The 12,283-nt window shown below is 42.3% G+C and overlaps 1 protein-coding gene across 1 annotated transcript in view; it reads left to right on the top strand.

Annotated features, from left to right (window-relative positions):
• Positions 1–4,763: 4,763 nt before the first annotated feature.
• The window catches only part of LOC133616223 (uncharacterized), a 63,354-nt gene continuing 55,834 nt past the window's right edge, over positions 4,764–12,283 (top strand). Inside the window, exons 1-3 of the mRNA XM_061975391.1 lie at positions 4,764–4,896; positions 9,777–10,451; positions 10,523–10,547. Of these exons, the coding sequence (XP_061831375.1) occupies positions 4,866–4,896; positions 9,777–10,451; positions 10,523–10,547 (731 nt within the window). The 5' untranslated portion in view covers positions 4,764–4,865. The remainder of the gene's footprint in view (positions 4,897–9,776; positions 10,452–10,522; positions 10,548–12,283) is intronic.

The raw sequence follows: 12,283 nt of genomic DNA, 5'->3' as shown, positions 1-12,283 counted from the left end.
TCACCATATTTGACACACACATCCCGACTGGCGAAAATTGCCATATAATAAAAAAAACCAACCCCAAAAGTCAAAATTGCGCTCTAGCGCCCCCGAGGAAGAAAAAACAAAACTGCCTATAACTTCCAGTAAGAAGTATGTAGGTCTCACTTAGACCTACATTTCATACAATCACACCCTTCAGTAAAAATCAACAGGAAGTTGGCAATTCTCCCTTCAAAACAAAAGTTTTGTAAAAACAATCACTTTTGCCTCTTTGAGCTACAATTTGACCCCCTTAACATGCTTCAAAACTCACCAAACTGGACACACACATCAGGACTGGCAAAATTTGCGATCTAATAATAAAAAACTAACCCTAAAACTCAAAATTGCGCTCAGACACAACTGCTCCTAGGAAGAAAACTCAGACAAAACTGCCTGTAACTTCCAGTAGGAATGTTGTAGAGACATGAAACAAAAACCTCCTATGTAGGTCTCAATTAGACCTACATTTCATGTATTGACAACCCCCAGCAAAAATCAACAGGAAGTTTGCAATTCCCCCTTCAAAACAAAAGTTTTGTAAAAGCCGGTCACCTTTTATTCAAACATTATCTCCTCTGAGCGCGTTTGTCGTGTCGGCTTCAAAGTAGCACAGGAGAGAGATTGAACCCTTCTGATTAAAAGTTGACGAAAGAGTATTAATTACTGCTCCGGTTTGGATTTTATGCGCCGTCAAAGTCGGTCCCGTCCGTCGCTGCTTGCATCATCAACAATACAGTTGTTTCAAAAGGAAGCATATAAACGACGCGAAGAAAGAAGCAAACTCTAGTAACCTTGTAGATTGTTATAGTAAAAATATAGGTTAACAGTGTGCCGTGTTTTATGCAGTTTCCCCTAGGGGGAATAACGTTAATGCCTGATGAAATGTGATTATGTGCATGAGTGTATGTATGCATATGTGCTTGTGTATGTACAGTATGTGTATATGTATTTTTGTACAGTGAATGTGAGTGTGGATGTACTGTGTGTATGTATGTATGTGCGTAAGTACCTAATCTGCATATGTATGAATGAATGTATCTGTGTTTGTATGTACAATATATTTGTCTCCCTGTACGTGCGGGAACCAAAGTATAGCCCCAGCCACCCAGAGAGCCCAGATGCGGTACCCAGGGAACAAGGGACCACCGGCCCCACGCAGGCAGGCCGGCGACAGTACCCCCAGAACCGGGCCCCTCATGCTGCCTCGCAGGCCGTCGTTGGGCCATAGCCTAGCAGAGGACCCCAACGATAGAGTTGGAACATCCAGCAACTGCCCCGGCGTATTCTCCCCCTGAGGAAAGAGAGATAAAAAGAAAAAGAGGAGATCACACGTGCAGAAACAAGGCCACTACCCCAACAGCTGGCCACCATGCAACATCACAGAATACCATGCCCAATGGACACAGACTAGTCCCAGCAGGTCCCAACCAATACGGGCATCCGGAATAAACATTTATATTCAACATTTAAGTTTGAATGTAGAGTTAACATTTTATTATAATACTGACAGTCAACATTTAATGTAAACTTAAATGTTACAAAAATGAGCTCAGTTGGTAAAGCGCCCGTGCCAGCAACTTAAGGGTTCCAGGTTCGATCCCTGCTTACGGCATTCTTGTCACTGCTGTTGTGTGCTTGGGTAGGACACTTGACCTTCCAGTGCAACCCACACTGGTTTAAAATGTAGCTTAAAGATGTAGAGCAAGGGTCCCCACACCTTTTGACTCGGGGGCCGCATTGGGTTAAAAAAAAATTTGGCCAGGGGCCGGGGTGTTTTTGTGTGTGTGTGTATATGTGTATATATATACATATATACACACACACACACAGTATATTGTGTGTGTGTAAAAAAAATATATATATATATATATTAGTGTGCACGGTGGGCAGGGGTTAGTGCATCTGCCTCACAATACGAAGGTCCTGAGTAGTTCTGAGTTCAATCCCGGGCTTGGAACTTTCTGTGTGGAGTTTGCATGTTCTCCCCGTGACTGCGTGGGTTCCCTCCGGGTACTCCGGCTTCCTCCCACCTCCAAAGACATGCACCTGGGGATAAGTTGATTGGCAACACTAAATTGAATGTTGTCTATCTGTGTTGGCCCTGTGATGAGGTGGTGACTTGTCCAGGGTGTGCCCCGCCTTCTGCCCGATTGTAGCTGAGATAGGCTCCAGCGACCCCAAAAGGGACAAGCGGTAGAAAATGGATGTATGTATGTATACATATATTCCTCACACACTAATTGACTAAAAGAGTGTGCACTTGCCACCGATAACCCAACACTGTGGCGCGACGATGTCACGTTATTGATGAGGAAAATGCATTTTTAGATAAAATGATTTGCCTAAGCGGTTAGGAGACCCGGAGAGTAACAAGTGGTAGAAAATAAATTATAAAGGACAAATGATTAAAAAAAAACAAAAAAACTTGAGACTTCCCACAGGCCGGATTTTGGACGTGGCAGGCCGTAGTTTCGAGACCCCTCATTTAACTTTACCGCTGCCGGGTATTTTTTTCTATACTTTTATTGTCATATTTTCAGTATGTGTTTGTTCTATTTTTGGCCAAAGTAAGACAAAGAAAACAATCTGAAGTTGTCTTTTATTTTTTAGTTTTAATGCCACGATTTTCCTCCATGCGGCCCCAGAGCTAAAATGAGCTGGACACCCCTGATGTACAATATTACAGTATATGTAACCACTGCAGCATAAAATGGAGAGTAGATCCAGCAGAAAATATACATTATAAACAAAGAGAGGTAGCTAACATAGAAGCAGTCGGATAAATAAAAAACAAAAACTTGAGACTTCCAGCGGGCTGGATTTTGGACACTGGTGGGCTGCATTCGGCCCGCCGGCCGTGGTTTGGGGACCCCTGATGTAGCTAATGGGTTTCACTATGTAAAGCGCTTTGAGTCTTTAGAGAAAAGCGCTATATAAATATAATTAACTTCACAAATGTGAGAAAAGTGAGTTAAATCAGAAATATCTGCTACAAAAGTGTGACGAAACCTTTGCACTCTGCTTTCCATACTTACATGACTTGAACAAAATAAGAACTACCCATTGGTTCTCATTCAATAACATTATTATTAACAAAAACAACTTAACCATACACACAAACACAAGATCAAAACACGGATATTTGTGAAAATCAACAGGAGAAAACTTAAAAGGCCTACTGAAATGCGATTTTCTTATTTAAACGGGGATAGCAGGTCCATTCTATGTGTCATACTTGATCATTTCGCGATATTGCCATATTTTTGCTGAAAGGATTTAGTAGAGAACATCGACGATAAAGTTCGCAACTTTTGGTCGCTGATAAAAAAGCCTTGCCTGTACCGGAAGTAGCCGACGATATACGCGTCACGTCACAGGTTGTGGAGCTCCTCACATCCGCACATTGTTTACAATCATGGCCACCAGCAGCGAGAACGATTCGGGCCGAGAAAGCGACGATTTCCCCATTAATTTGAGCGAGGATGAAAGATTCCTGGATGAGGAAAGTGAGAGTGAAGGACTAGAGGGCAGTGGGAGCGATTCAGATAGGGAAGATGCTGTGAGAGGCGGGTGGGACCTGATATTCAGCTGGGAATGACTAAAACAGTAAGTAAACACAAGACATATATATACTCTATTAGCCACAACACAACCAGTCTTATATTTAAAATGCCACAAATTAATCCCGCATAACAAACACCTCCCCCCTCCCGTCCATATAACCCGCCAATACAACTCAAACACCTGCACAACACACTCGATCCCACAGCCCAAAGTACCGTTCACCTCCCCAAAGTACATACAGCACATATATTTCCCCAAAGTTACGTATGTGACATGCCCATAGCGGCACGCACGTATGGGCAAGCGATCAAATGTTTCGAAGACGCAGCTGCATGCGTACTCACGGTACCGCGTCTGCGCATCCAACTCAAAGTCCTCTTGGTAAGAGTCTCTGTTGTCCCAGTTCTCCACAGGCCAATGGTAAAGCTTGACTGTCATCTTTCGGGAATGTAAACAATGAAACACCGGCTGTGTTTGTGTTGCTGCAGCCGCCCGCAATACACCGCTTCCCACCTACAGCTTTCTTCTTTGTTGTCTCCATTGTTCATTGAACAAATTGCAAAAGATTCACCAACACAGATGTCCAGAATACTGTGGAATTTTGCGATGAAAACAGACGACTTAATAGCTGGCCACCATGCTGTCCCAAAATGTCCTCTACAATCCGTGACGTCACGCGCAGGCGTCATCATACCGAGACGTTTTCAGCAGGATATTTCGCGCAAAATTTAAAATTGCACTTTATTAAGCTAACCCGGCCGTATTGGCATGTGTTGCAATGTTAAGATTTCATCATTGATGTATAAACTATCAGACTGCGTGGTCGGTAGTAGTGGGTTTCAGTAGGCCTTTAAGTATTTTCAGTATCGATCCGACAATAGGAGCTATTATTTGTATCGACCCGCCCGTCATTATCCTGTTCTTCAGGTCGAAGGTCGATATCACGTCAATCCTGCTGGCAGCCAGTCTGGTGTCTTCTGGCAGGATTCGGATTTCAGGCGCTAGGTCTTCATCAGGACGGCTCGTCAATAATTCACAGGTCGTATTTGCCAATTTCTGTCTGCTTTCCACACCCAACAAGTTGAGGCTGTGTTAATTACACAGCTCTTGGGGCAGGTGTGGAGTTACGAGGTCAGTCCAGATCAGGAGATGTTCAAACCCGGACCTTCTACCACAAATGAACATTTCACACCGCAAAGTAGACACATCCTTTCCTTATTTATTTAAAAAAAATTTTTTTTAATGTTGTTCTTGTCATTGGTTAATTTCAAACAATGAGGGCTGTCTGCACATACATCCTGTTAGGTAAGTACGAGCTACTTTTGCCTCATTCTGCCAGGAATACATCAATAAATTACTTTCTAGTCCTTTCAGTAAATCATAAATGTATTTTTTTAGGCCAATTCTTCTGTTGATTATACAATATAATATAAAAAAACTTTTGAACTATTCCTGTCAAACGTTTATCATTCTAATCCGATTAATCACACTTTTAAATGTAAATGGTGATTAATCACAATACTCACTTGCATTATTTAAATTAACTTAAAAAAAAAAAAAGACCTCAATATTTTGACACAAATGCAATTCTGTTGCCAGGAACATTTAATAAAAATATGTTAAGTCGTTTATTTGTTCAAAACCTGGTAACAGTTTTATCTTGAGTGCAATCAGGGTTTATTTTGAAATGAAATTTGCCAGCGAGCGCAGCAGTCATATTTTCACTGACGTATGTATGACATGATTATATAATAACTTATAGCTTTTTTTTAATTTGTATTTATTTATTTTAAACAATCCACAGTTGAGATAAAGGGGCATGTACGGTCAAAATAAATTGCATGATTATTGCAAAAAATGTTTGTGATGAATCACATGAATTAACAGCCCTAATTTCACCGTTTAAAGGCCTTCTAATCAAATGATGTCACAGTTGTCAATTAGTATAATACAAAGAAAAAATACAAACATAAAATGTTGGATATTAGGACTGAAATGTATTTAAAAAATGATCAAAAATGTTTTTATGCTCTTCAAAAACTTTTTCCCTGTGAACATAATTACATGTAATATTCCCTGAGGGTTGATAATGAGATATCTTATTATATATTACATTAATTTGCTTTGTGACCAATAACACAAAACTAAGACTTGTTCCAATAATTTAGCACTTGGGTTCTCAACCTTTTTTTTTTTCTTTTTTTTTTTTACTAAGTACCACCTCAGAAAAAAACCTGTTTCTCCAAATACCACCATAATAACCAACATTAAAATACAGTAGCATAGTAGGCCCAAGTATTCATTAAAAACAATGCAGCTTTTTCGAATTTAAGTATATTTCATATTTATGGGCACTGTAACATTAGACACCGTTTGAACAGGAACACTTTTGTTTGAATAAAGGAAAATAAAACACTGTACTTTAATGTGATTCTTTGGCGTACCACTAGATAGGCCCCACGTACCACCAGTGGTACATGTACCACCCTGCAAAATGGTCCCCAAGCATCTTTTACTCCACGTAGCCATTTTCAGGAGAAAGTTTGGTCACCCTCTGCTTTATGGTTTCGCACAATTAATACATGAAAATATCTTTGAAAGGTGGATTGATTTTAGTTGTTTTAATTTCTGACTTTTATAATTAGCTTAGGGCAGTGATTCTCAAACTGTGGTACGCGGGCTCCATCTAGAGGTATGCTGAAGAATCACTGTGGAGGGGGGGCGTGGCCTGCGGACCTGCAGCGAAGCGGGGTGTGCCAGGACCGGCTTCGAGATCTGCGACAGGTGCGTAGACGGCCCACCTGGGCGTGTTTATCTAATCACCTGTCGCTCTGTTAAAGGCAGCAGCCGGGAAGGAGAATAGGGTTGATGGTGGAGCACGAGCCGAGCGAGAGCAAGCTTGAGGAAACAAAGACAATTTATTACAAAATAAAACAGTGTTGTAACCCTGGAGGAGCCTGGCATGTCGGTCATTGGTGGTCCGAAGAACCCGGAAGCGCAAATCTTCCACAATTTGGCCCCCAATGTGGGGCTGGACCACCGGAGGCGGGGGAGGACGACCCCCTGACGGCTTGTGCTCGTGCTCCATCATCAACCCTAATCTCCTTCCCGGCTGCTGCCTTTAACAGAGCGACAGGTGATTAGATAAACACGCCCAGGTGGTCCATCTACGCACCTGTTGCTGATCTCGAAGCCGGTCCTAGCACACCCGGCTTTGCTGCAGGACCGCAGGCCACGCCCCCCTCCACAATCAACTAAATATATATTCAAACTGTGTGTAATGTAACAGTGGCCAAAAATAGTTGTAAAATAAAACCTCTGCCTTGTTTTTAATGAATGTGTAGGTCTACTATGCTACTGTACTTTAATGTTGGTCATTATGGTGGTACTTGGCATGCCAGTGGTTACAAAAAAGTTTGAGAACCACGAGCTTAGGGATGATTAAAACCGCAAATTCAACATCTCATAAAATGTGAAAAATGTTCAAACATTTCAATATTTCAAACCTAATGTTTTTAACTGGTCAAAGTTAAACTCCGGAAATTAAATAATTTTTGCATTATATTTAAATTCATTGCCTGACAACAAACATCTATGTTGAAAGTATTTTAGTTTATTTGACAAAAAAATATGTACCTGTAAGATTGCCAAAAATGATAATAGTGTATTAAAAAATCTTTCAAATTAGATTAACTCGCTTAATAATTGTTGGACACTAAGTGTATTTTTTTAAATTTAGTTGACAAGAAGTTAAAATCAATTATTAATTTTGTGTGTGCATCGGATGTATTATTCATTGAATGTTTCTGTTGTAATAATTTGCAGTGGTCAAGTTATAGGTTAAGGTTTTGACTCTAGGAGCTAAGCAAAATAATAAAAAAACAATTCTCAGTATGAAACAGACTTGAACACCACTGCAAACCTAAGCCACAATAATAAGTATATTGTACAAAACCCAGAACCAGTGAAGTTGGCACGTTGTGTAAATCGTAAATAAAAACATAATACAATAATTTGCAAATCCTTTTCAACTTGCATTCAATTGAATAGACTGCAAAGACAAGATATTTAATGTTCGAACTGGTAAAATGTGTTATTTTTTGCAAATATTAGCTCATTTGGAATTTGATGCCTGCAACATGTTTCAAAAAAGCTGGCACAAGTGGCAAAAAAGACTGAGAAAGTTGAGGAATGCTCATCAAACACGTATTTGGAACATCCCACAGGTGAACAGGCTAATTGGGAACAGGTGGGTGCTATGATTGGGTATAAAAGCAGCTTCCATGAAATGCTCAGTCATTCGCAAACAAGGATGGGGTGAGGGTCACCACTTTGTGAATACATGCGTGAGCAAATTGTCGAACAGTTTAAGAACAACATTTCTCAACCAGCTATTGCAAGGAATTTAGGGATTTCACCAAAAAGTTCAGAGAATCTGGGGAAATCAATGCACATTGAATGCCCGTGACCTTTGATCCCTCAAGCGGTACTGCATCAAAAAGCGACATCAGTTTGTAAAGGATATCACCACATGGACTCAGGAACACTTCAGAAACCCACTGTCAGTAACTACAGTTTGTCGCTACATCTTTAAGTGCAAGTTAAAACTCTACTGTGCAAAGCGGAAGCCATTTATCAACAACACCCAGAAACGCCGGCAGCTTTGCTGGGCCCGAGCTTATCTAAGACGGGCTGATGCAAAGTGGAAAAGTGTTCTGTGGTCTGACGAGTCCACATTTCAAATTGTTTTTGGAAACTGTGGACGTCGTGTCCTCCGGACCAAAGAGGAAAAGAACCACTCGAATTGTCATGGGCGCAAAGTTGAAAAGCCAGCATCTGTGATGGTATGGGGGTGTATTAGTGCCCAAGGCATGGGTAACTTACACATCTGTAAAGGCACCATTAATGCTGAAAGGTACATACAGGTTTTGGAGCAACATATGTTGCCATCCAAGCAACGTTATCATGGACGCCCCTGCTTATTTCAGCAAGACAATGCCAAACAGTGTGGCTTCATAGTAAAGGAGTGCAGGTACTAGACTGGCCTGCCTGTAGTCCAGACCTGTCTTCCATTGAAAATGTGTGGTGCAATATGAAGCATAAAATACCACAACGGAGATCCCCGGAATGTTCAACAACTTAAGATGTACATCAAGCAAGAATGGGAAATAATTCCACCTGAAAAGCTTCAAAAATTGGTCTCCTCAGTTCCCAAACGTTTACTGAGTGTTGTTAAAAGGAAAGGCCATGTAACACAGTGGCAAAAATGCCCTTGTGCCAACTTTTTTGCAATGTGTTGCTGCCATTAAATTCCAAGTTAATGATTATTTGCAAAAAAAATTACAATTAAAAATCTTGTCTTTGCAGTCTATTCAATTGAACATAAGTTGAAAAGGATTTGCAAATCATTGTATTCTGTTCTCGCCCGGAAAAGGGTGGAGTGCCATCTCCGGGTTGGGGAGGAGACCCTGCCCCAAGTGGAGGAGTTCAAGTACCTCGGAGTCTTGTTCACGAGTGAGGGAAGAGTGGATCGTCTTCAGTAATGCCGACCCTGCATCGATCCGTTGTGGTGAAGAAGGAGCTGAGCCGGAAGGCAAAGCTCTCAATTTACCGTTCGATCTACGTTCCCATCCTCACCTATGGTCATGAGCTTTGGGTTATGACCGAAAGGACAAGATCACGGGTACAAGCGGCCGAAATGAGTTTCCTCCGCCGGGTGGCGGGGCTCTCCCTTAGAGATAGGGTGAGAAGCTCTGCCATCCGGGGGGAGCTCAAAGTAAAACCGCTGCTCCTCCACATCGAGAGGAGCCAGATGAGGTGGTTCGGGCATCTGGTCAGAATGCCACCCGAACGCCTCCCTAGGGAGGTGTTTAGGGCACGGGGAAGACCCAGGACACGTTGGGAAGACTATGTCTCCCGGCTGGCCTGGGAACGCCTCGGGATCCCCTGGGAAGAGCTGGACAAAGTGGCTGGGGAGAGAAAAGTCTGGGCTTACCTGCTTAGGCTGCTGCCCCCGTGACCCGACCTCGGATAAGCGGAAGAAGATGGATGGATGTTTTCTGTTTTTATTTACGATTTACACAACGTGCCAACCAGGGTTTTGTGAAAAAATATATATTTATCAGCAATTATTCATTATTATTTATCAATGTAAGTTGTATGAATGCTTCCTTTTCTGTCCACAGGGATTTTGAACCATTGCAATCAAGTGATCTCACAACCTAAACTAATCCAAATAAAGACTGACAGTTTAGAATCAGACATCCAATCAGCCGTAAATGAGATTCCCTCCTTGTCTGCAGAAAACAGAAAACACACTCGTAGTATTGACTCTTCCTCCATGGGTTTGAATGCACATCACCATGTTTTGACCGACTTCTTCGCCGTCTTCAAACCGTTACTCAGAGAAGGGTTTATCGAGGAGCTTCCCCGAACCCTCGTCTGCATTCTATCTGAGCGGAAGGACTGCGGAGTGGAAGCAGAAATGACCAAGACCGTTAGTCTCGAGTTGGGAAAACCACTGCTGTTCTTCCTGTCGTCCCTGAGATCCCACACTTGCACCCCTCTGAGTGATGGAGGCCATACGCAGCATAGCGGTCTGGGGAACGCCTACTTTAGGATGGAGGAACCCGCAACTTCAACAAAGAGTGGCTTTCCGCAGACATTTTTAACCATTCTGACAAAGTTGCCTCTCTTTGGGACTTTGGTGACAACAGTGAGTGCTGTGGCAGACGCAGCTGTCACCTATGTATTCAACGTGGCGGCCTCGTTGATCCAAGTGCCCACGGACTATGTCCAAATAGCTTTGCAGTTTGGGATACAAATCCCGTCACTTATCGAGAGAGAAAGCTGTGAGCAAGGTAACGTCATGTCAGTTGGCAATATTTTCACTCCTATGTTTTTCATCATCTTTTCTTCCCCCCCATTTTAGGAGATCTCAAGCAGCTCATAATGTGGTAAGAACGTCAACAATCTCCTGAAATTCAATGTAACATATTGCCTTTTGCAACGACAACAAGCCTGATTTATGCTCTTGCTCTACATTGGCCTGCTCCTGTAGCTTGACATTCCCCTCCAACATGCGGACCTTAAAGACCTACTGAAATGCGATTTTCTTATTCAAACGGGGATAGCAGGTCCATTCTATGTGTCATACTTGATCATTTCGCGATATTGCCATATTTTTGCTGAAAGGATTTAGTAGAGAACATCGACGATAAAGTTCGCAACTTTTGGTCACTGATAAAAAAGCCTTGCCTGTACCGGAAGTAGCAGACGAGTAGCGTGACGTCACAGGTTGTGGAGCTCCTCACATCTGCACATTGTTTACAATCATGGCCACCAGCAGCGAGAGCGATTCGGACTGAGAAAGCGACGATTTCTCCATTAATTTGAGCGAGGATGAAAGATTCGTGGATGAGGAAAGTGAGAGTGAAGGACTAGAGGGCAGTGGGAGCGATTCAGATAGGGAAGATGCTGTAAGAGGCGGGTGGGACCTGATATTCCGCTGGGAATGACTAAAACAGTAAATAAACACAAGACATATATACCGGTATACTCTATTAGCCACAACACAACCAGGCTTATATTTAATATGCCACAAATTAATCCCGCATAACAAACACCTCCCCCCTCCCGTCCATATAACCCGCCAATACAACTCAAACACCTGCACAACACACTCAATCCCACAGCCCAAAGTACCGTTCACCTCCCCAAAGTTCATACAGCACATATATTTCCCCAAAGTCCGCAAAAATACGTACGTGACATGCACATAGCAGGACGCACGTACAAGCAAGCGATCAAATGTTTGGAAGCCGCAGCTGCATGCGTACTCACGGTACCGCGTCTGCGCATCCAACTCAAAATCCTCCTGGTAAGAGTCTCTGTTGTCCCAGTTCTCCACAGGCCAATGGTAAAGCTTGACTGTCATCTTCTGGGAATGTAAACAATGAAACACCGGCTGTGTTATCCGGCACAACAGTCAAGGGGTGCATTCTACGGCGGGGGTACGTTATCCGGCACAACACCTGCCGCAATACACCGCTTCCCACCTACAGCTTTCTTTTTTGCTGTCTCGATTGTTCATTGAACAAATTGCAAAAGATTCACCAACACAGATGTCCAGAATACTGTGGAATTTTGCGATAAAAACACGACTTAATAGCTGGCCACCATGCTGTCCCAAAATGTCCTCTACAATCCGTGACGTCACGCGCTGACGTCATCATACAGAGACGTTTTCAGCAGGATATTTCGCGCACAATTTAAAATTGCACTTTAGTAAGCTAACCCGGCCGTATTGGCATGTGTTGCAATGTTAAGATTTCATTATTGATATATAAACTATCAGACTGCGTGGTCGGTAGTAGTGGGTTTCATTAGGCCTTTGACCTCTTAAGGCCCAAGCTGTTTGTTTACATGCTTTTTTTTATTTCTCTTTGCTATTTGGGCTTGTTGGACCCTAATTAGAATAAAAACTAAAAATCATCTTTTAATATGTTGTACTTAGTCCATATGTACACAAACGTGTACTTCATGTGTAGTGACATGCACATTTTTATTTTTTACCCTTTTTTTTCTTCCAAATTCCATTGTATGTTATACTCTTCTGACACCACCAGATGGCAGTATAAGTGTCCATATGTAGGCATAAAACCCCAATTCAGTAGTGTACACAATTTGGAAA

Source organism: Nerophis lumbriciformis, linkage group LG15, assembly GCF_033978685.3.
Source record: "Nerophis lumbriciformis linkage group LG15, RoL_Nlum_v2.1, whole genome shotgun sequence".
Lineage (NCBI taxonomy): Eukaryota > Metazoa > Chordata > Actinopteri > Syngnathiformes > Syngnathidae > Nerophis > Nerophis lumbriciformis.
This window is presented reverse-complemented; position numbering and strand designations above follow the sequence as displayed.